Genomic DNA, 24,892 nt, shown 5'->3' on the forward strand with positions numbered 1-24,892 from the left:
ACTCATCGCCGGTTGGCGACGGGGTGTGACTGATGGTTGCCGTAGGCGATTTATGAGATGGCCTTTATTCGGGCCTGGAGAGACTGAGGACATCAAGGAGCGAGTGGAGGATGCACTCATTCCTCCTTTCCTACCTTTCTCCCTCCCTTCATTCCTCCCTCCCTTCTGCTCTTTCTTTCTTCTCTCTCTGTCTGACATGGAGAAACAATGACCTTGAAGCAGCTGGGAATTACAGGAATCATCCACTTGGAGACTTGGGGAGAGGGGCGAAGGAACTCGAGGAGTGTTTTAAGGGATTAATTTCACCCGTTTGTTCGAAGGAGCAGTCCAGGATCCTCACATTAGGGATTTAGGGGAGAGAGAGCGAGCAAGTGTGTGCTTTGGTTACGCAAGGTGATACCCACCAGCAACCAAGTGCAAGGGCACCAAGCAGGCTACAGTACAGACAGGAGGCAGGGTACTGGTAACGCCACAGACATAGTGTCCATACTGCTTCTGTCCACACACACACACACACACGCACATGCAAACATGCACACACACACACACACACACGCACATGCAAACACGCACACACACACAGTGGTTCATTTACACACAACAACAACACTCTGCACTGCTATTTGATTTCTTATCTGAACTGTAGCCGTCCGCATCCCGCTAGCAACCCCTTTAATGTTTACCCCACGTCAATCTCCAGGGCTGTGCTCTGCATGCACGCTGCCTTGCTGTGATGCTTATCATAGTCGAGTTGGGATAACCAACTGTACACATTATCCATTCTGCCTCACAGCGATGCTGCTGAATTTGGATTTGTATTTTTATACAAAGCACATTTAAATCAATCCCACTGGGCAAAAACTATTAGAAACCATGTTGTTTCCACATCATTTCAACAAAAAAGTGATATGTGAAGACGTTGAATCAACGTGGAAAACTGATTGGATTTGCAAAAAGTCAAGACATTTTGTTTTTTTTATACCTAACTTTTTACCTAAATCCAGTAACATTGTGACTTTGTATTTTATTTTTCACGTTGAATTCACGTTAGTTGACAATTTAAGCATAAATAAACGTTGAACTGACATCTGTGCCCAGTGGGATGTCTGTTGCACTGACACCCGTAAAAAGGTCAACTGCTCCTCTGGTTTTAAACTCTAGTTTCAAAATTGACTACAAAGTATAAATAGGACAATTTTGGTCGTAAAGTTTGTCTTGTCCAAAGCTGAGTTTTGTAGGTGAGTTCTCCACAACTTACTGGAGGGGTAGATTAAGATAATGCCCACTGGCACCGTGCCCACTAACAAGTCAGAAGCAGCTGTGTTGATTGCACTCTATCAGTTGCACACGCTCTATCCAATCACAGCTCCCAGAACCTCCACACAGAGACAGACCTGCCCATTACACAGCGCCTTGTTTTCGTAAGACAGTACGTCCCCAAAGTTATGTTGAAATAACCTCAGGCCCTAGGCTCTTTATGGAGTGGCCACTTGCTGATGTGTTTTACAGTGTCAATCACTCCAGTCTGCCACTTTTTGGGGCAAAATGAGAATTGAGACGATCAGAGAGCACTTGTATACCAACTGCAACTTGTCAATATTCCAAAACCTATTTGTATAAATATCTTGTGTCTTGTGATCTGATTTGTAACATGATTCCCAGTGAAACACTGCCAGACAGATGCACACTCTGGTAAAAGACAGTGAGAAAGTTAACTAAACGGTACGGAAGCACACAGGTCGCCACTCACCAGTGACTTGATAAGCTGATTGTGGCCTAGATGCTCGAAGTGCCTGTTAGCTACTACTTGCTAGCATCATTAACAAACACAGTTGGAACTTAGCTAGTTAGCAAGAGATTTTGGGGACTGATAAAAAGTGTGTACTGTAGCTTGTGCTTCATTTATCATAGTTTGGCAACTTGTTCGACAAGTTGTAGACGTGTTATTGTTCTCAGAAATCAGTCCTGAGCACACAGCCAGACTTTCCCGACTCGATAGACTGTACAATGTACAATGTCTATTTTTACATGAGAAATGCTGCACCAAAAACCTTAGCTAAATGTAGAATTGTGTCATTAAGAACACCTAGGAAGAAAAGTCTAAATTAATTACAGATTTCTTTATCTTAGATTAATTCAGACTATTTTAAGGAAGTGACTATTTTGAGGAAGTGGCTATGTTGTTGCTACGGAGGGACAAACAAGAGTACCTGCCAGGGTACAGTATACGACCATAACACACCCACATCAAACCACACCCCCAAGACAGCTTTCATTTGGCTTCAGTCATATGGCCACTTAATGAGCAATCTTCGAAATGAGGCCAAATCAAGAAGTGCAGTCGCCCTAATCCACCCCTCCACCCATCTCCACCCCTCCCACCCCTCCACCCATCTCCACCCCTCCACCCATCTCCACCCATCTCCACCCCTCCACCCATCTCCACCCCTCCAACCCTCCCACCCCTCCCACTTCACCCCTACAAACCCTACAACCCTTCCACCCATCTCCACCCCTCCCACCCCTCCCACTCCTCCACCCCCACTACTGGTAATTGGTGCCGTGAGGCTCCCTAGTTCTTTGTGTACTGTACTGTTCTACCCTGCTCTCCATGAGCTCCCTGGCTCCCTACAGACTAATTGGGCTAACTGGATGTGAAATGCCTAGATAGCGTCCCCCTAATGCTAAGAGTTGATATGTATCCGCTAGGGGATTGTAGTCTTTGCCTGCCTGCCTCTCTGCCTGCCTCTCTGCCTGCCTGCCTATTTGCCTGTCTTCCTCTTTGCCTACCTCTCTGCCTGCCTCTGAGCAAGGTAAGGCAGGCATATGCATACGACCGTGCGCTGTCTGCCAGTGCGTGCCTGCGTGATGCACTTGCTAGCGAGCCGAGCTAATGCTGCTCCCAAATGTCGTTTTGTGCCTCTCAGGTTGCATGGCAGCCTGCACAGAAGTCAGGCAAGCATGTTAATTCACTAAACACTCTTATTAAAATGCACCAAATCCAAGTTCGTGCATCATTAGGACTGCTAATCTGAATGCATTGTGTTTGAAACATCCTTATGGATGACTAGATGCTATACTTGAAGTGTTCCCTGTAGATTGAATTTGCGTTGTAGTTAAAAATGTGTCACTTTGAGGATACATGTCACAGGACTGTTTTCAGTCATTCAGAACTCTCCAGTACGACACACTATTTCCCTAGAACCTTATATACAGTGACAGTGACTGGGATCTTCATGAATCTTTCTTAAGCAGGTTCTTTTTTTCTGCATTTGAGTGATTTTGTATTTATTTAACTAGGTAAGTCAGTTAGAGCAAATTCTTATTTTACAATGACGGCCTACCCCGGACAAAAACCCTCCCCTACCCCGGACAAACCCTCCTCTACCCCGGCCAAACCCTCCCCTAACCCGGATGACACTGGGCCAATTGTGCGCCACCCTATGGGACTCCCAATCACGGCCGGTTGTAATACAGCCCGGGATTGAACCGGTCAGTAGTGATGCCTCTAGCACTGAGATGCAGTGCCTTAGACCGCTGCTCCACTCAGTAGCGTGGATGCTGAGTGTTTTCATTTGAACTCCATTATTGAAGGAGGAGGGTGGGGAGATGGATTGTTGGGCTGGTTTCTGGGGGTCTAGCTCATCCATCATCCCTCTTCATTAGAGTTTTCCAGACTGGGGGTTCCATTAACAGAATTCCCATTCTGAATTCCACAGTCCAGAGCTATGATAGATACTGAGATATACTGCATGTTTTGCATGCGTTTCAGTTCAATCAACACAGGAAGTCAACTGAAATTGAAAACCAATGAGGAAAATTTGAATTAGAATATCAGTTTACTTCATGAACATGCAGTTTGGTAAATGGTTGTGCCACCTTGTGTAGTCAATTGCAAGGACTGTGTCACCTGTAGCCTTAATGATAGAAAATCATTTGACCCTGAAAGATGGCACCTCCTACCTGGACTGACTCTAAATGAGGATCACCTAGTACAAATGGATGTCTAAATACCATTTATAAACACATGGCTCATTTCAGTGTTATCAACATTTTACACACAGCCTTAGCAACACAGAGTAAACTGACATTTGTTTTAGGGAATTAGGCAAGACTTTTTACCTGTGCACTAATTGGTGCTGATCTGGGATCAGACTGTAAGCACGAGTGCTATTAATAATTCAGCAGAAACACCATGAATAGATTAATGGCGAAGTGACAAACACCAGTTTGCTGTCGCTCTGTTCACTTTGATCCTGTTTAAAGAACAAATGTAATCTAAAGGTTGTGGAGCAGTGTCATAAATTCCCACTGAAATCAAACAGTCATAGAATGATACTAATAATATCCACACAGAATGCTCAGTAAATTGATTGGTTTATTAATTGATTCATTAGTTGCTTGATTAGTTGGTTGGTTGATTTATTGGTTGGTTGGTTGGTTGGTTGGTTGGTTGGTTGGTTGGTTGGTTGATATAATGAATCTATTATCAATATTTTGTTGATAATGAAATATACAGAGGTCTAGATTTATCCAGTTTAGTTCACATGCATGAGTATTGTGATGTATTCTTCTTAAAGTTAAAGGCCTTCATAATTTCATACTCTGTAGTAACAGGGAATAAGGTGTGCATTCATATGCATGTTATTATACAGTCATTATTCTGATGTAGAGCATGAGGCTGTTCTCTTAGATACAACACCTCCCATCATGCACTCTCAATGACCTCTGGATTGAGGTCATGTGTGTCTCCGGTGTCTGAACGAACAAGCCTGTTGCAGTCTGTACCACGGTTCCGTCCCAAATGGTACCATATTCCCTATATAGCGCACTACTTTAGACCAGAACCCATAGTCTCCCAGTAGAATATACTGTATAGACCCCAGCAGCCTGCTATCTGACAGTGGATCATTTATTTATCGTATGGACCATTTATCTCCGCTGCTGCTTAGTTGCTCCAGTGGGCAGGGACCTAGTGAACTAAATATATTTCCCTATGATTCTGTCAAATGGAAAAACAATGTATTTTCCATTCAGCCAGGGGGCTACTCATCAATCAGAAGTCCATTCCCATGTTTAGGTCCCACAGGGGAGTCCCAGACATAGTTATACCATGGCCAGCATACACGGGTGGCAATCACAGACCAGTTTGGGCTAGCATTGGCTGAGGCCTCCCAGGGTGTGTGAATCTCTTGTCCTTGAGGCTGGGTAATTAAGAAGAGAGGGAGGGGGCGGCGAATTGGAGCATAAATGGCCTTTTTCCAATGGAGCTTTGTCTGACATTATTTCAGTCACTGAAATAATTCCGTTATAGTAGTGGTTTGTCCCACGGTTTAAATTATTGGGTTGTCCACTAGGAAGTGAGAACTCCCTCAACAAGTCAAGCCATCCCATTGTGCTTATAAATGTTATGTGGACATCCCTATGAATGCAAAAAGAATGGTCTATTCCTTCACCATTGTCATGGCACCACCAAGCATCCATGTAATTCACACGTTGTGTGATGCTGTCTACAAGGATTGCATTCCCTGAGTGACCTTGCACATCTACCATTCCAGTGTTTAAATGCAATATTGTAATTACTTCGCCACCATGTCCTATTTATTGCCTTACCTCCCTTATCTTACCTCATTTGCACATACTGTATATAGACTTTTCTACTGTATTATTGACTGTATGTTTGTTTATTCCATGTGTAACTCTGTGTTGTTGTATGTGTCAAACTGCTTTGCTCTATCTTGGCCAGGTCGCAGTTGTAAATGAGAACTTGTTCTCAACTTGCCTACCTGGTTATATAAAGATGAAATCAAATTAAAAAAAATAAAAAATATAATAGGGAGAATAGCTATGTATACTACAGGGGTCAAATTACAGTTAGTGGTGAAACACCTGCCAACATCACTGTGTGGAATAGTAGTGGTTACCTCTGGGAGTCCATCTCACTGTGTGGAATAGTAGTGGTTACCTCTGGGAGTCCATCTCACTGTGTGGAATAGTAGTGGTTACCTCTGGGAGTCCATCTCACTGTGTGGAATAGTAGTGGTTACCTCTGGGAGTCCATCTCACTGTGTGGAATAGTAGTGGTTAACTCTGGGAGTCCATCTCACTGTGTGGAATAGTAGTGGTTACCTCTGGGAGTCCATCTCACTGTGTGGAATAGTAGTGGTTACCTCTGGGAGTCCATCTCACTGTGTGGAATAGTAGTGGTTACCTCTGGGAGTCCATCTCACTGTGTGGAATAGTAGTGGTTAACTCTGGGAGTCCATCTCACTGTGTGGAATAGTAGTGGTTACCTCTGGGAGTCCATCTCACTGTGTGGAATAGTAGTGGTTACCTCTGGGAGTCCATCTCACTGTGTGGAATAGTAGTGGTTACCTCTGGGAGTCCATCTCACTGTGTGGAATAGTAGTGGTTACCTCTGGGAGTCCATCTCACTGTGTGGAATAGTAGTGGTTAACTCTGGGAGTCCATCTCACTGTGTGGAATAGTAGTGGTTACCTCTGGGAGTCCATCTCACTGTGTGGAATAGTAGTGGTTACCTCTGGGAGTCCATCTCACTGTGTGGAATAGTAGTGGTTACCTCTGGGAGTCCATCTCACTGTGTGGAATAGTAGTGGTTACCTCTGGGAGTCCATCTCACTGTGTGGAATAGTAGTGGTTACCTCTGGGAGTCCATCTCACTGTGTGGAATAGTAGTGGTTACCTCTGGGAGTCCATCTCACTGTGTGGAATAGTAGTGGTTACCTCTGGGAGTCCATCTCACTGTGTGGAATAGTAGTGGTTATCTCTGGGAGTCCATCTCACTGTGTGGAATAGTAGTGGTTACCTCTGGGAGTCCATCTCACTGTGTGGAATAGTAGTGGTTACCTCTGGGAGTCCATCTCACTGTGTGGAATAGTAGTGGTTACCTCTGGGAGTCCATCTCACTGTGTGGAATAGTAGTGGTTAACTCTGGGAGTCCATCTCACTGTGTGGAATAGTAGTGGTTACCTCTGGGAGTCCATCTCACTGTGTGGAATAGTAGTGGTTACCTCTGGGAGTCCATCTCACTGTGTGGAATAGTAGTGGTTACCTCTGGGAGTCCATCTCACTGTGTGGAATAGTAGTGGTTACCTCTGGGAGTCCATCTCACTGTGTGGAATAGTAGTGGTTACCTCTGGGAGTCCATCTCACTGTGTGGAATAGTAGTGGTGACCTCTGGGAGTCCATCTCACTGTGTGGAATAGTAGTGGTTACCTCTGGGAGTCCATCTCACTGTGTGGAATAGTAGTGGTTACCTCTGGGAGTCCATCTCACTGTGTGGAATAGTAGTGGTTACCTCTGGGAGTCCGTCTCACTGTGTGGAATAGTAGTGGTTACCTCTGGGAGTCCATCTCACTGTGTGGAATAGTAGTGGTTACCTCTGGGAGTCCATCTCACTGTGTGGAATAGTAGTGGTTACCTCTGGGAGTCCATCTCACTGTGTGGAATAGTAGTGGTTACCTCTGGGAGTCCATCTCACTGTGTGGAATAGTAGTGGTTACCTCTGGGAGTCCATCTCACTGTGTGGAATAGTAGTGGTTACCTCTGGGAGTCCATCTCACTGTGTATAAATAAGTGTGAAAATGCAGGGGAGTCATATCAACTGGCCTGGGCGTGGGATAAGGGTGGCCAGAAGAATATGGGCCTCCTCTCTGAACCTGGTTCCTCTCAAGGTTTCTTTCCTCTGGGAGTTTTTCAGTTGCGATAAGGTCCTCTGAACGTTGACTGAACATTGTCAAAAGTAATGACAATCAGCCGCTAGCCTTTGGGACAACGGGCAGGCTTCGTCACACCTGTCCTCTGTCCTCAGAACGCTTCCTCAATGACAACTTATGTAACCCCGGCCTAATGCTCCGCATCACCATAGCAACTACATCATCCTCATCCGTCTCTTCCAGCCAGGGCCACAGCCCCAATAATAAGTCATAGATGATAGCAACGATGCTTCTAGATTACATGTCAAAGGAAGAGGAGAAAGTGTTGAAAGTGCTGTTATCTGTTGGACTATGTTGGACTATCAGTGTGTGCGATAAGATTAAGATTTTAATAGTTGTCCTGATATTATATTTATTCGCGCTTCAAAGCTAAAACTGGAAAATGTGATCACACAGACTTCACGTCGTGGGCATTATACGTATCTGCAGTTAACCCCAACATTCTATTTTTAAATTCCTTTGTAGGTGTCGGGGAGAGAGAAAAACAACATAAAAATAAATGCATTATAACCCAGCTGTTTAGAAAATCAGTCATGGCTCTCGGGTGGGCAATGTCTCAGCCTGGCAGACATAGTGAACCAGCGCTGCTCTCTCAGGGAGAGATCTGGCAGGTAGAGTGAACCAGTGCTGCTCTCTCAAGGAGAGATCTGGCAGGTAGAGTGACCCAGTGCTGCTCTCTCAGGGAGAGATCTGGCAGGTAGAGTCACCCAGTGCTGCTCTCTCAGGGAGAGATCTGGCAGGTAGAGTCACCCAGTGCTGCTCTCTCAGGGAGAGATCTGGCAGGTAGAGTCACCCAGTGCTGCTCTCTCAGGGAGAGATCTGGCAGGTAGAGTCACCCAGTGCTGCTCTCTCAGGGAGAGATCTGGCAGGTATAATGACCCAGTGCTGCTCTCTCAGGGAGATATCTGGCAGGTAGAGTGACCCAGTGCTGCTCTCTCAGGGTGAGATCTGGCAGGTAGAGTGACCCAGTGCTGCTCTCTCAGGGTGAGATCTGGCAGGTAGAGTGACCCAGTGCTGCTCTCTCAGGGAGAGATCTGGCAGGTAGAGTCACCCAGTGCTGCTCTCTCGGGGAGAGATCTGGCAGGTATAGTGACCCAGTGCTGCTCTCTCAGGGAGAGATCTGGCAGGTAAAGTGACCCAGTGCTGCTCTCTCAGGGAGAGATCTGGCAGGTAGAGTGACCCAGTGCTGCTCCCTCAAGAAGAGATCTGGCAGGTAGAGTCACCCAATGCTGCTCTCTCAGGGAGAGATCTGGCAGGTAGAGTCACCCAGTGCTGCTCTCTCAGGGAGAGATCTGGCAGGTAGAGTGACCCAGTGCTGCTCTCTCAGGGAGAGATCTGGCAGGTAGAGTGACCCAGTGCTGCTCTCTCAGGGAGAGATCTGGCAGGTAGAGTCACCCAGTGCTGCTCTCTCAGGGAGAGATCTGGCAGGTAGAGTCACCCAGTGCTGCTCTCTCAGGGAGAGATCTGGCAGGTAGAGTCACCCAGTGCTGCTCTCTCAGGGAGAGATCTGGCAGGTAGAGTGACCCAGTACTGCTCTCTCAGGGAGAGATCTGGCAGGTAGAGTGACCCAGTGCTGCTCCCTCAGGAAGAGATCTGGCAGCTTGTTTTATTATGACTCGGGGGGAGGGGGGTGGACATGCTCAATAGAGTGGAATACTCCCTAATAACTCAACTATATCATGTGGATGTGAATTTACATTTTAAATGCATGTCTCCATCAATTTGAGATGCCGGTTCTGGTCATAATTGTTTGTTTGTACTCCTCCGAGATCAAAACATCTCTGAATTAATGTGACATTTGCAAATGTAATTCAAAAAAAAAACTCTGCTTGCTGAACAGTCATTTAGTCAAGGGTTGCGTCAAAAATAGTGCACTATGTAGGGAATAGGGTGCCATTTGGGATGCAAACTAGATGTTGTTGTCATCATGACCAGTCCTCTTTGGGGTCAAGCAAACAAGGGAAGGGCAAGGGAAATCCAGCCAGGCAGAAATGTAACCCCTCCCTCAATCCCTCTCTCCCATCCTCCCTCCCATCCTCCCTCCCATCCTCCCTCAATCCCTCTCTCCCATCCTCCCTCAATCCCTCTCTCCCATCCTCCCTCCCATCTTCCCTCCCATCCTCCCTCAATCCCTCTCTCCCATCCTCCCTCCCATCCTCTCTCAATCCCTCTCTCCCATCCTCCCTCCCTACCTCCCTCCCATCCTCCCTCAATCCCTCTCTCCCATCCTCCCTCCCATCCTCCATAGCCTTGACCTCTAAACTGTTAAATGCCCTATCAAGCTTTATTTCTCAGGTCCGCAGGATACACAGTATCCACTCCCTCTGGCTGTATAACGGATGGCCTGGACACCGTGGATGGTACAGGATACACAGAATCCACTCCCTCTGGCTGTATAACGGATGGCCTGGACACCGTGGATGGTACAGGATACACAGTATCCACTCCCTCTGGCTGTATAACGGATGGCCTGGACACCGTGGATGGTACAGGATACACAGTATCCACTCCCTCTGGCTGTATAACGGATGACCTGGACACTGTGGATGGTACAGGATACACAGTATCCACTCCCTCTGGCTGTATAACGGATGGCCTGGACACCGTGGATGGTACAGGATACACAGTATCCACTCCCTCTGGCTGTATAACGGATGGCCTGGACACCGTGGATGGTACAGGATACACAGTATCCACTCCCTCTGGCTGTATAACGGATGGCCTGGACACTGTGGATGGTAAACAGATGATTTATGCCAACGCCAATCAGCCAACAGCACCGGGGCTAGTGGGAAGGGAAATTACCCAGACAGCCTGTACCTCTGACCTTCCTCCCAACCCACTATTTTTGGGTGACCCACTTTGCTAATGCTATACTAAAAAAAGCATCATATTAAATCTGGAACAAACTATTCATCAGTCCATTAAGTGACAAATTAAAGAGCTATTTATTCGAGGAGTGGATATTTTTCATCAAGACTTGCCGGGAGGAAGGTGTGTGTGTGTGTTTGTGTGTACACGTGAATGTGGATGTCTGTTCTTGAGTTCATGCAGGGTGTGTGTGTGTGTTATACATCTGACAAGGCACTGACACATACTGTAAGGATTTTCCCCCCATGTATTTCTCCTCACACGGTGATAGCATGTTGGTTTTCAAAATGACAATAATATATTCATGTATTCTGGAAGCTCTGGGAGGGCTGAACAAATGCCTGCCAACTAGGTTTTATCAAAGAGGAAAAAAGCCTGGATTCTGACATTGACACACACACGTATATAAACACACACACACATATATAAACACACACACACGCTATTGATCAGGAAACTGGAGCATGTACTGCTTTCATCTCCCTTTTGTTCTCAACCTGGAGAAGACTGCAGGCTAAAGATGTCTGCCGGCCACAGCCTTCTCTATGTGTTGATATTTAGTCAGGGAGGAAGGGAACCTGACTAGAACTTTACAGACTAGTCTGAGGAGAGTTGTCTTTTATTAAAGGAAAACTCCACCCAAAAACTATATTTTAGTTTTAGCAAAATGCATCCTACGGGTTGATTTCTGTATTTTTGTCACATTCTGACCTTTTTTTTTAGTATGGTCAGGGCGTGAGTTGGGGTGAGTAGTCTATGTTCCTTTTTCTATATTGTGGTTTTGTGTTTGGCCTGGTATGGTTCTCAATCAGAGGCAGGTGTCGTTCGTTGTCTCTGATTGAGAATCATACTTAGGTAGTCTTTTCCCACCTGTGTTTTGTGGGTGATTAGTGATCATGCGTTCTCATAAACACAAGCTCTGGTGAGTCAATAGCATGTCTGCGATAGAAGCACGCCTTGAAATATTGATGGCCAGATGAGTGAATGAAGAACAGTACGGCGTATAGAGTATGTTGTGTGTGATGTTGGCATGACAACACATGGATGTTCTATGTGGAGGGTATTTCAAGAAAGACCTTCACTGATGCCCCATACGTACTCACATGTTCAGAATGCCCATTCCTCAGTCTCTGTAACGTGTCAAACTGCACATTGGTACTTGTTAAGGTGTTTGAAACACTCCTTTCCTATAAACACCATTCCTGTGAATGACAACCAAATAGTTTCCCCATTGGGCAGGCCACCAACTATGTCTATTTTTACCTGCTGTTGTCGTGTATGTCTCCGCTATTGATGTCATTGCCCCAGCAGCAGGATGACCTTGGTCTTGTAGTTGTGTCATCCCTGACCTCTGACCTCTAATGGGTCAGCATTTCTTCTCCCACTAATTTCCTACACATGGTAGGGCACACGTGTAGGCCTGCCGTTTACAATTCGTCTCTATTGGACAGCTGCTTTGAGTATTATTGTTGCGGGGCCCTGCGAAGCTCCATGGACTGACAGTATTGTGTCTGGCAAGGATCCAACTGTCAGTTTCTCATCCACCCACGTCGACTTTATGAGGGAAAGTAATAATGAATTATTCAAATTAGAACGTCTGGAAAGGTTTGATAGGCTATTTTTAGACCCGGTATCTGGCTGGTTGCCAAAAGCTATGGGGTTTTAGAAGGGTTCCCCGAGCGCATCTGCTGTCATGTCACAGCGAGATGCATAATGAGAACGGAAGCCAGGGTAAGTGTGAGAGGGAGACAGTGAAGTAGAGTGGGAGAGAAAAAGAGCGAGGGAGAGAATAGAAAATGTCTCTCATAGAGGAAGGGCTTTCTCTACCTCTAATCATCTTCAGTTGAGGTTGATTCCACCTTTTCTCTTTTCACCTCAATGGATTCTCTCTTAGTCTGTCAGCACAGAAATCTCTTCTCCGCTGCGTTTGTGTTTGGGGAAAAGATGAGGAAACCCTTTTCCTTTCTCTGCCAGGAACACATCCATTCACCCCCCCCATTCTCTCTTTTGGTCTCTCTCATTCTCTCTCTCTTCAGCCTGGTCTCTCTCTCGACAACAAGACTTTACCATGCCAAGTTGTCAGAAAAGGTTGCCGTTACCACGGCGCCATGCACTTGATCAAGAGAGAAGAGCAGGCAGGGTGTGTGACAATGGCTTTGTGTGGGACTTCATTGTTACATGGGGACAATTCACTCCTGTTTCCTCCCGAGGATATTCCCTGGGAATACTGTTTCATCAGCTTCACCTTATTATGAACCCCAGACTCTTCAAGGTCTCTGAAGAATTCAGCTGAGATGAAAATCTATTATTTGGCAGGTTAATTACATATGTGTTATGTCGTTTGTAAATTAACAGATCCGGAAACTGCGGTACATGATGTAGGTTTTAACTACTGTTTATTTCTGGAACAGGCACAGGAAACTGGAGCCGAAAAGACGAGCAAATATGGTTGACATGATTAATTTATCTTATTCAGTATTAGTATGTATGGTGGTGCACCAGTGCTACCAATCATCCCTCTCTTGACTTGTTATCCTCTGTTTTAACACATTCAGATGAAACCAAACCGTCTACATGACACCCCCCACCACCAGCACACTCCATGTTCCATATGGCATGTTTGATGAGGGGGTCTGTGTGCGACAGTAATCATTTTAGGAGATGCACATTGCCCCCCTGGGTTGGAAAGCAGGAGATAAACAGTGCCCCCCTGGGTTGGAAAGCAGGGTTTTTGAAAATATTCCATGTTAACGTCAGAAACCTCTGGGTTCCCCTTGGTGGGAGATGACGTCACAAAGGCTCAGTGCTGGATAGGGCTAAAGGGCCCTCTGATTGGTTGAATGTGTCGGGCTGTCGATGACACGGATAGCAGAGGAGTAGTAGCCTGATCGGGTTTTTCTTCTGATGGACTGACGCCAGGGTTTTCCCATCCACGTCTGTTGTTGTGCCAGCAGTCAAAGCAATGTGTGTGGACTTGGAGCCAAGATGGACGTTCTGTTTCCAGGCTGAGATGGATCCGTCTGGTTTTTGCCCCCACTGGGATGACTGTGCTGTATAGTGCTTCATTGTAAGTGTAACAGAGGTTTGGTGAACCACACATGACGAATTACCTTTCCGGATACCTGAAGACTCGTATTAGCTCCCCAAGCCTATGGCATTAGCTCAGAGAGTTAGCAAGCTTGTGGCTCACAGACCAGGGTTTGAATGCATTTGTTCTCACAAACTCCCTATGGTAAAGTTATAGCTCAATTGTAAGTATGTTGTTGCGTCCAGTAGAAATTGCATCCAGGATGTCTATACAGTACCAACAACATGTCCTACTCCTCGCTAAAGCTCTCGTGGTATCCCTTACGGCTGCAGTTCAGTAGTTTAACTATAGTGTCTGTTGGCTGGACTGGGAGTGTGTTCCAAATGGAACCCTATTCACTATCCCTCCGCAAGGCAATCAAACAAGCTAAGCATCAGTATAGAGTCAAAGTAGAGTCGCAATTCAACGGCTCAGAGACGAGAGATATGTGGCAGGGTCTACAGTCAATCACGGACTAGAAAAGAAAAGCCAGCCCCATCGCGGACCACGATGTCTTGCTCCGAGGCAAACTAAAAAACTTCTTTGCTCGCTTTGAGGACAATACAGTGCCACCGACACGGCCCGCTACCAAAACCTGCGGGCTCTCCTTCACTGCTGCCAATGTGAGTAAAACATTTAAACGTGTTAACCCTTGCAATGCTGCAGGCCCAGACGGCATCCCCAGCCGCGTCCTCAGAGCATGCGTAGACCAGCTGGCTGGTGTGTTTAAGGACATATTCAATCAATCCTTATCCCAGTCTGCTGTTCCCACATGCTTCAAGAGGGCCACCATTGTTCCTGTTCCCAAGAAAGCTAAGGTAACTGAGCTAAATGACTACCGCCCCGTAGCACTCACTTCCGTCATCATGAAGTGCTTTGAGAGACTAGTCAAGGACCATATCACCTCCACCCTACCTGACACCCTAGACCCACTCCAATTTGCTTACCGCCCCAATAGGTCCACAGACGACGCAATCGCAACCACACTGCACACTGCCCTAACCCATCTGGACAAGAGGAATACCTATGTAAGAATGCTGTTCATCAACTACAGCTCAGCATTTAACACCATAGTACCCTCCAAACTCGTCATTAAGCTCGAGACCCTGGGTCTCGACCCCGCCCTGTGCAACTGGGTAATGGACTTCCTGACGGTCCGCCCCCAGGTGGTGAGGGTAGGTAACAACATCTCCACCCTGCTGATCCTCAACACAGGGGCCCCACAAGGGTGCGTTCACAGCCCTCTCCTGTACTCCCTGTTCACCCATGACTGCGTAGCCATGCACGCCTCAAACACAGTCATCAAGTTTGCAGACGACACTACAGTGATTACCAACAACGACGAGGCGGCCTACAGGGAGGAGGTGAGAGGGAGGACCCCCCTATCCACATCGATGGGACAGTAGTGGAGAAGGTGGGAAGTTTTTAAGTTCCTCTGCTTACACATCACGGACAAACTGAAATGGTCCACCCACACAGGCAGTGTGGTGAAGAAGGCGCAGCAGCACCTCTACAACCTCAGGAGGCTGAAGAAATTCAGCTTGTCACCAAAAACACTCACAAACTTTTACAGATGCACAATCGAGAGCATGCTGTTGGGCTGTATCACCGCCTGGTACGGCAACTGCTCCGCCCATAACCGTAAGGCTCTCCAGAGGGTAGTGAGGTCTGCACAACGCATCACCGGGGGCAAACTACCTGCCCTCCAGAACTTCTGCCTGTTCACCCCGCTATCATCCAGAAGGCGAGGTCAGTACAGGTGCATCAAAGCTGGGACCGAGAGACTGAAAAACAGCTTCTATCTCAAGGCCATCAGACTGTTAAACAGCCATCACTAACATTGAGGGGCTGCTGCCAACATACTGACTAAACTCTAGCCACTTTAATAATGGAAAAATGTCTTTAATAATGGAAAAAACAATGCCACTTTATATAATGTTTACATTCTTACATTACTCATCTCATATGTATATACGGTACTCTATACATAAAATAAAATCAAATGTATTTATATAGCTCTTCTTACATCAGCTGATATCTCAAAGTGCTGTACAGAAACCCAGCCTAAAAACCCAAACAGCAAGCAATGCAGGTGTAGAAGCACGGTGGCTAGGAAAAACTCCCTAGAAAGGCCAAAACCTAGGAAGAAACCTAGAGAAGAACCAGGCTATGAGGGGTGGCCAGTCCTCTTCCGACTGTGCTGGGTGGAGATTATAACAGAACATGGCCAAGATGTTTAAATGTTCATAAAAGACCAGCATGGTCAAATAATAATAATCACAGTAGTTGTCGAGGGTGCAACAAGTCAGCACCCCAGGATAAATGTCAGTTTCTTAGCCAATCATTAAGAGTATCTCTACCACTCCTGCTCTAGAGAGTTGAAAACAGCAGGTCTGGGACAGGTACCACGTTCGGTGAACAGGTCAGGGTTCCATAGCCGCAGGCAGTTCAGTTGAAACTGGAGTAGCAGCACGGCCAGGTGGACTGGGGACAGCAAGGAGTCATCATGCCAGGTAGTCCTGAGGCATGGACCTAGGGCTCAGGTCCTCCGAGAGAAAGAAAGAAAGAAAGAAAGAAAGAAAGAAAGAAAGAAAGAAAGAAAGAAAGAAAGAAAGAAAGAAAGAAAGAAAGAGAGAATTAGAGAGAGCATACTTAAATTCACACAGGACACCGGATAAGACAGGAGAAGTACTCCAGATATAACAGACTGACCCTAGCTCCCCGACACATAATCTACTGAGACAGGAGGGGTCAGGAGACACTGTGGCCCCATGCAATGATACCTCCGGACAGGGCCAAACAGGAAGGATATAACCCCACCCACTTTGCCAAAGCACAGCCCCCACACCACTAGAGGGATATCTTCAACCACCAACTTACCATCCTGAGACAAGGCTGAGTATATCCCACAAAGATCTCCGCCACGGCACAACCCAAGGTGGGGCGCCAACCCAGACAGGAAGATCATGTCAGTGACTCAACCCACTCAAGTGACGCACCCCTCGGCATGGAAGAGCACCAGTAAGCCAGTGACTCAGCCCCTGTATTAGGCTTAGAGGCAGAGAATTCCAGTGGAGAGAGGAGAACCGGCCAGGCAGAGACAGCAAGGGAGGTTCGTTGCTCCAGAGCCTTTCCGTTCACCTTCACACTCCTGGGCCAGTCTACATATGACCTACTGAAGAGATGAGTCTTCAGTAAAGACTTAAAGGTTGAGACCGAGTCTGCGTCTCTCACATGGGTAGGCAGACCATTCCATAAAAATGGAGCTCTATAGGAGAAAGCCCTGCCTCCAGCTGTTTGCTTAGAAATTCTAGGGACAATTAGGAGGCCTGCGTCTTGTGACCGTAGCGTACGTGTAGGTATGTACGGCAGGACCAAATCGGAAGATAGGTAAGAGCAAGCCCATGTAATGCTTTGTAGGTTAGCAGTAAAACCTTGAAATCAGCCCTTGCCTTAACAGGAAGCCAGTGTAGGGAGGCTAGCACTGGAGTAATATGATCAAATTGTTTGGTTCTAGTCAGGATTCTAGCAGCCGTATTTAGCACTAACTGAAGTTTATTTAGTGCTTTTCCGGGTAGCCGGAAAGTAGATTATTGCAGTAGTCTAACCTAGAAGTGACAAAAGCATGGATACATTTTTATGCATCATTTTTGCACGGAAAGTTTCTGATTTTTGCAATTGTTACGTATATGGAAGAAAGCTGTTCTTGAAACAGTCTTGATATGTTCATCAAAAGAGAGAACAGGGTCCAGAGTAACGCCGAGGTCCTTCACAGTTTTATTTGAGACGACTGTACAACCATTAAGATTAATTGTCAGATTCAACAGAAGATCTCTTTGTTTCTTGGGACCTAGAACAAGCATTTCTGTTTTGTCCGAGTCTAAAAGTAGAAAGTTTGCAGCCATCCACTTCCTTATGTCTGAAACACAGGCTTCTAGCGAGGGCAGTTTTGGGGCTTCACCATGTTTCATTGAAATGTACAGCTCTGTGTCATCCGCATAGCAGTGAAAGTTAACATTATGTTTTCGAATGACATCCCCAAGAGGTAAAATATATAGTGAAAACAATAGTGGTCCTAAAACGGAACCTTGAAGAACACTGACATTAGGGTGCCATTTGGGGTGCAGCTTGGCTCTCCTCTCAGCTCTCTAGTCAAAGGGGTTAAACTAATCTGTGGGGCAGTGGTCTGATGAAACTGTGTCGTATGGCCCCTTTCCTCACAAGTCTCTGCTGTGATCTGAAAACATGCGTAGGTCCAAGAGGCGGCGGACGCGACAGATGCACACGGGCAAAGTGCAGTGATTAATCTTGTCAAGAGGGCCTGTCTTACCCCGTCTTCTCTGCCAGGGCATGAGATTGCTTCCCGTCAAGTGTTTGGGTTGGCTGATGGAGCCCTCTGATTAGATCAAGCCACTATGGAGGCCTTAAGAGGGATGGAACTTGTTTCAGTGCGGGGAGCATTGGGCCAAACACTCAGCCAGGAGGGACGGCGTCAAACCTCCACGCACCACAAAGTAGGATTTATATGGTGGTGTGCTTTCCACGTGCTAATGCTCCCTGAACTAATTTGGCCTACTAAGTGTGTTTAGAGTGTTTACATCAGATGGAATGGAAGCAGCATCTCTTTTTTTGCATTTTGATGCCTGTCATACATAACGTGTGTGTGTGTGTGTGTGTGTGTGTGTGTGTGTGTGTGTGTGTGTGTGTGTGTGTGTGTGTGTGTGTGTGTGTGTGTGTGTGTGTGTGTGTGTGTGTGTGTGTGTGAGAGAGAGGATGTGTGTATGCTTGCGTGTGTGTCTGTATGCAAGAGAGTGTATGTGTGCATTATGTATGTCTTCCCATGTGTGTGTTCTGTGTGTCTACGGCAGCCCCTCTGTTATGACATGATTCAGTTGTTATATGACATGATTCAGTTGTTATATGACATGATTCAGTTGTTATATGACATGATTCAGTTGTTATATGACATGATTCAGTTGTTATATGACATGATTCAGTTGTTATATGACATGATTCAGTTAATATATTACATAATTCATGTGTGTATTCTGTGTGTCAACGGCAGCCCCTCTCTGTTACATGACATGATTCAGTTGTTACATGACATGATTTAGTTGATATATGACATGATTCAGTTGTTACATGACATGATTCAGTTGTTACAGGTCATCAGGGGGCAGACGGGTATGTATTAATCAACAGAAGCTGGGAAGACTATATAATATGCCCCATCTCTGGGAATGATGTGTGTGTGCGTATTCGAGACAATTACACCACAGCGTGAAATGACAGTTGCCATTATTCTTCACAGCATCATGGGAAGGAAGGAAGCATCATGGGAAGGAAGGAAAGAAGCATAATGGGAAGGAAAGAAGTATCATGGGAAGGAAGGAAGCATCATGGGAAAGAAGGAAAGAATAATCATGGGAAGGAAGGAAAGAAGCATAATGGGAGGGAAAGAAGTATCATGGGAAGGAAAGAAGAATCATGGGAAGGAAGGAAGAATCATGGGAAGGAAGGAAAGAAGAATCATGGGAAAGAAGGAAAGAAGAATCATGGGAAGGAAGGAAAGAAGAATCATGGGAAGGAAGGAAAGAAGAATCATGGGAAGGAAGGAAAGAAGAATCATGGGAAGGAAGGAAAGAAGAATCATGGGAAGGAAGGAAAGAAGAATCATGGGAAGGAAGGAAGCATCATGGGAAGGACGGAAGCATCATGGGAAGGAAGGAAGCATCATGGGAAGGACGGAAGCATCATGGGAAGGAAGGAAGCATCATGGGAAGGACGGAAGCATCATGGGAAGGAAGGAAGCATCATGGAAAGGACGGAAGCATCATGGGAAGGAAGGAAGCATCATGGGAAGGAAGGAAAGAAGCATCATGGGTATGAAAGAAGGGGGCCTCATGGGTAGGAAGGAAAGAAGCATCATGGGAAGGAAAGAAGCATCATTGGAAGGAAGGAAAGAAGCATTATGGGTAGGAAGGAAGGAAGCATCATGGGAAGGAAGGAAAGAAGCATAAAGGTATGAAAGAAAAGGGAGCCACATGGGTAGGAAGGAAGGAAGCATCATGGCCGCCAGTCTTCTTGTTTTGTGTTCATGAGAATGGCAGAAGAAAGAGAAATAGTTTTATAACTCATACAATAACTTATACTATTTCTCAAGATACATTAGATATTTATTAGTAAGGTTGTTACTTTAAAAGGAGGATATTCCCCATTTTGAGGACTTGGAGGACCCGGCTGTTGAGGACCCGGCTGTTGTTGATACCACCGCACAGTTTTTCTGGTCAAAGTGGTGTTTTTGTGCCTAAGTTGCACAAGATTGTGGTTAGGGGGAAGCGTGTTATGAATCTGTCTTCGGTGCTCATTATTATGTTGAAATAGATGCAGTAGAAAAACGTGAAGGCTTTTGTGAAACTCTGGAAAGTAAAGATGTTGTCTGGAACAGATGGCACTGCGGCACATTGTAAATCACTAAACATCTGAGCTTCTGTCCATTGTATGGCTCCCGTGCCTCCTACTTCAAAATGGTAAATGTGCTTCACGATTTCATGTTCTGTTCTGTTGCGGCCTTGACTATTCACTTGGCTCGCTCTAGAGATCCATTATTAAATAGCTAGTACCTCGGTTCTGTAACAACGAATGCTTGTTAACTTTCCAAAGTAAATTCAGGGGTTTTCATTTATAGTTTCTCTCAGTTGCCTGCTGCCTTTTTAGAACTTGTCCTCCTGGTGAAAAAAATACAGAAAGTTTATGAATAAAATAAAGTCACGTTCTGGAATAGACATAAATAATACATGTGAAAGGCTGCATGCAACCAGTGCCAGGATGAATGCACAGATACACTTCATGAGTGCAGAATGACGTTCTGAGACCGCATGAGTCATAGTCTGCGTTCCAAATGGGACACTATTCCCTAGATAGTGCTCTACCAGAAACGTATACAATTCAAAACAAGGGAGGGTGTGAAACCACTTCCTCTGAGCTCTAGGAGAGATGGAGGGAGAGCGATGGAGGGAGGAGAGGAGCAAATTGTGCACCTCTCTGGACCCAGCTCCATTTGCACATACAAACACAAATGCATACGCCCGCGCACACAGTCTACACATCTGGGTCAAACAGACTGAAGTTTGTCTGCCAAGGAAATCCGTTTCTGAGTACAACAGGTCTGGCTGCAGTGGACATTCTGAAGTAAATTGTTTTGTGTAGCGACCATGCTGTTGACATTCATACATACAGTGGCTACTTTTAAAGGGCAAAGCTGAAAGCCTTCCACTGAAGAATACACTAATTCATTGAATGTTTCACGGTAGTCATAAAAACATGAACAGGGATGCATGTAAACCAGAAAGGTCACAATCTCTGCCACTGAGGCTGTACAACATAGTCCCAATGAAATCAATCCCCCTAGCAATCTCCCACTTCCTCTGGCTTGTCCATAAAGACAAGGTTTTTGGTCAGTAAACTAGACCCAGGGTGTCACTTGTGCTCCCTCTCCAGCCTCTAGGTCACCAGGCTGCTCGTTATGGCGCACACCTGTCACCATCGTTACGCGCACCTGCGCGTCATCAGACTCACCTGGACTCCATCACTTCCCTGATTAGCTTTTCTATATATGTCACTCCCTTTGGTTCCTTCCCCAGGCATCAGTGTTTCTGTTTCAGTTTGATGTCTGTGTTCTGTTAGTGGTTCTTGTTTTGTATTATGGTCCGTTTATTTTATTAAAACACTCACTCCCTGAACTTGCTTTCCAACTCTCAGCGCATATCGTTATACAGCGGTTAATGAATAGGACCAATGAGGGCTATTTAGTCATCCCTGTCTCTGCTTGACTTTGCCGTGGGGGCACTGTGCAGACCCTGAGATATGTTTTGTGAGTGACAGAGAGATTTCAGCTAGTGAAGACTGAAAGAGGTATAGGCAGTGGACAGAGAGACTGATTAAAGAATCTTCACTGTGTCTCACCAACAGCTGATGTTTAATTAAAAGGTGACTCATTCCTAGGAATATATATCCTTCTATGTCTCTGTCACTGTCTCTCTCTCTCTCTGCATCGATATTGTAACGACTCTCGTCCAAAGGAGTGGACCAGAGTGCAGCGTGGAAAGTGTTCATGATTTTTATTTTCAAAAAACACTCAAACAAAATAACAAAAGTGAAAACGAAAGCGCACAGTTCTGTCAGGTACAGACACTAAACAGAAAACAAGAACCCACAAAACCCAAAAGGAAAAAATAACAACTTATATGCGATCCCCAATCAGAGACAACGATAGACAGCGGCCTCTGATTGGGAACCAGACTCGGCCAAAAACAAAGAAATAGAAAACATAGACTTTCCCACCCGAGTCACACCCTGACCTAACCGAACATAGCGAATAAAAAGGATCTCTAAGGTCAGGGCGTGACAGATATTTGGGTTAAAATCACACAATTGCTTTATTATTTAGGTGTTTTTCTAGACTAAAATAAGGTTGACATTCACCACATGTAAAAAACAATGTTTTTTTGTTGTCTATTATATTATAAAATAATATACTTCAAGGATTTCCTCTTTAGCTACATTCAACTGAAATATTTGTTATTGACTAACCTATGAGCTGAATTCCCTTGTGCCACTCTGCTCATCTAAAGCAATGTGTACAGACTAGTTTTCCAGAGACAATCTGACCTGACCTGAAGAGGTAGTCTGAGTCCATTACACAGAGGATGTGGGCTTGTGCTGTGTAGAACGACAATTCTATACCGCTTTCTACTCAGTCATTGGGTCTGGATTGTAAATCTGTAATGTGGAGGACAAGGGGCTGCATTTCCATACTAATTGGTGTCTTGTGACCCAAAGATCTGATGTGATTGGTCAAAAGACCAAATAGTGGAGAGGAAAAAAATCTGAATTGTGCTGCCTGTTTAAACGCAGACAATGAGATCCATCAATCAAGTATTTTTAGAAATATATTTGTTACAATTTGTGACTCACGTGCTGAAAAAAACCCAGCCTGATCGTTTCTCTGTTTGTACCTACTCCATACGGTCATGCAAACCAAACATGGCATGACAGGGTGGAAAGGAGTGGCATGATGGCAGAAACAGACTGGTACCCACTACCAGGCTACCGAATGGACTGGACAGATCTTTCCTCATCCACTCAACAGGATGACACCTCATTCACTCCAACACACTTTATAACAGTGACTGAACGTTTTTTAAGACTTAAATACTGTAAGCCCTTCTGCATCAATGAACCTTCACCGATAGGTTTGAGGGAATGAGTGGGCCAGTCAGCAGGTTTAACTGCATTAAGACTGCCGGGCCACAGCCCAGTGAGCCACTGGCTGGGTTTATTGCTAGTAATAATAGATTGTTCTCTCTCTCTCTCTCTGGAGTGTATTGTATTCGATGAAGGTGATGTTAATTAACGTTGCTATGGTTCTCCCTCCCTCCCTCCCTCCCTCTCTCTCTCTCTCTCTCTCTCTTTCTTTTTCTATTTCTTTCTTTCTTTTTTCTCTCTCTCTCTCTTCTTTCTTTCTCTCTCTCTTTCTCTCTCTCTTTCTCTCTCCTTCTTTCTCTGTGTGATGAGTGAATACATTAATTAGTAAATAGAAGGTTATCCAGATTGCATATATTGTGCTTTATGAGCTGCAATGACACAACAGAGTTTGACATTCAAAAGTCTCTCTAATTCCCTCTCTCTCTAATCCCCCCCCCCCCTCTCTCTCCTTATCTCATCTCCTCTTCTCCAGTTTGTGGCCTTTGCCTCCTTGTTCTTCATCCTGGTCTCGATTACCACCTTCTGCCTGGAGACCCATGAGGCATTCAACACCATCACCATCATCAACAAGTCTGAGGCGGTGCTCAACGGCAGCCTGCCGGACCTAGGTCCTGATTACATTATCGAGACGGACCCAGCTCTCACCTACGTAGAGGGTGTCTGCGTTCTTTGGTTCACCCTGGAGTTCATGGTGCGTGTCATCTTCAGCCCAGACAAGCTGGAGTTTGTCAAGAGCCTGCTCAACATAATCGACTTTGTGGCTATCCTGCCTTTCTACCTGGAGGTAGGCTTAAGCGGACTGTCATCTAAAGCAGCTAAGGACGTCTTGGGCTTCCTCAGAGTGGTAAGGTTTGTCAGGATCCTGCGTATCTTCAAGCTGACGCGACACTTCGTGGGGCTGCGGGTGCTGGGTCACACCTTGAAGGCTAGCACCAACGAGTTCCTCCTCCTCATCATCTTCCTCGCCCTAGGTGTGCTTATCTTCGCCACCGCAATCTACTACGCCGAGCGCATCGGCGCCAACCCCAACGACCCCACGGCTGGCGAACACACCATGTTCAAGAACATCCCCATCGGCTTCTGGTGGGCCGTGGTCACCATGACCACTCTGGGTTATGGTGACATGTACCCGCAGACGTGGTCGGGCATGCTGGTGGGCGCGTTGTGCGCCCTGGCGGGCGTGCTGACGATAGCCATGCCTGTGCCCGTCATCGTCAACAACTTTGGAATGTACTACTCGCTGGCCATGGCCAAGCAGAAGCTTCCCAAGAAGAGGAAGAGGCACATCCCCCAGGTCGCACTGGGGGGATCCCCAACCTGCCTCAAAGTAGACCTCAACACCACCTGCAACAGCCCCCAGGGGGACCTCTGCAACATGCAGGGGAGCAGGGTGCTGGAGCGCAACCAATCAGGTGAGACCATTGTAACTTATGGTGGAATTTGTCAGTGGGTTAGGGGTTATTCATGTATAGACAGAAGGGGGGGGGGGTTCATTCAGGTGGAAAACAGTGGCCTTTTGACAGACCCCCCGGGTTTACACATGGTTTTCCTCTTGAGAGACTCTAGCACCACTGATGTCCTTAGAATGTTTTGCACTTCTGTTGCCACGGAGATAAGAGAATGACGCAAAAGGAATTGATGGGTCGGAGATGAGACTGATTGCTGTGAAATATTTCTTCACTAATAAGATTTTGGACGAAAACAGAAAAAGCCTTTGACTCTTAAGGTTTTAAAGTAGGGATTGTTCATTTGTGACTTGACTGTAGGTGGCCGTTTTTCCCCTGCAGGCGTTCATCTGTAAATCACTCTGACACATGTGATATTGATGGAAATGAGTGTTGACCCTTGTCTCCTTAGTGTCTTTGAACTATAATCCAGAAATCCCTCAGGCTATGCACATGCTCTGGTTTCTTTGCAATATGTTGCTTTATTAGATGTGAAATATTAACAT

At 45.9% G+C, this 24,892-nt stretch overlaps 1 protein-coding gene across 3 annotated transcripts in view; it reads left to right on the plus strand.

Annotated features, from left to right (window-relative positions):
* Nucleotides 1-24,892, plus strand: part of LOC110499784 (voltage-gated potassium channel KCNC2) — an 80,933-nt gene that overhangs the window by 45,750 nt on the left and 10,291 nt on the right. For all 3 annotated transcript variants that reach the window (XM_090213582.1, XM_090213583.1, XM_036957031.2), the window contains exon 2: nucleotides 23,414-24,353. In XM_090213582.1, coding sequence (XP_090069708.1) covers nucleotides 23,414-24,353 — 940 coding nt within the window. The remainder of the gene's footprint in view (nucleotides 1-23,413; nucleotides 24,354-24,892) is intronic.

This window comes from Oncorhynchus mykiss, chromosome 21 (assembly GCF_057628025.1).
Source record: "Oncorhynchus mykiss isolate SJ-2025 chromosome 21, ASM5762802v1, whole genome shotgun sequence".
NCBI classification, from domain to species: domain Eukaryota; kingdom Metazoa; phylum Chordata; class Actinopteri; order Salmoniformes; family Salmonidae; genus Oncorhynchus; species Oncorhynchus mykiss.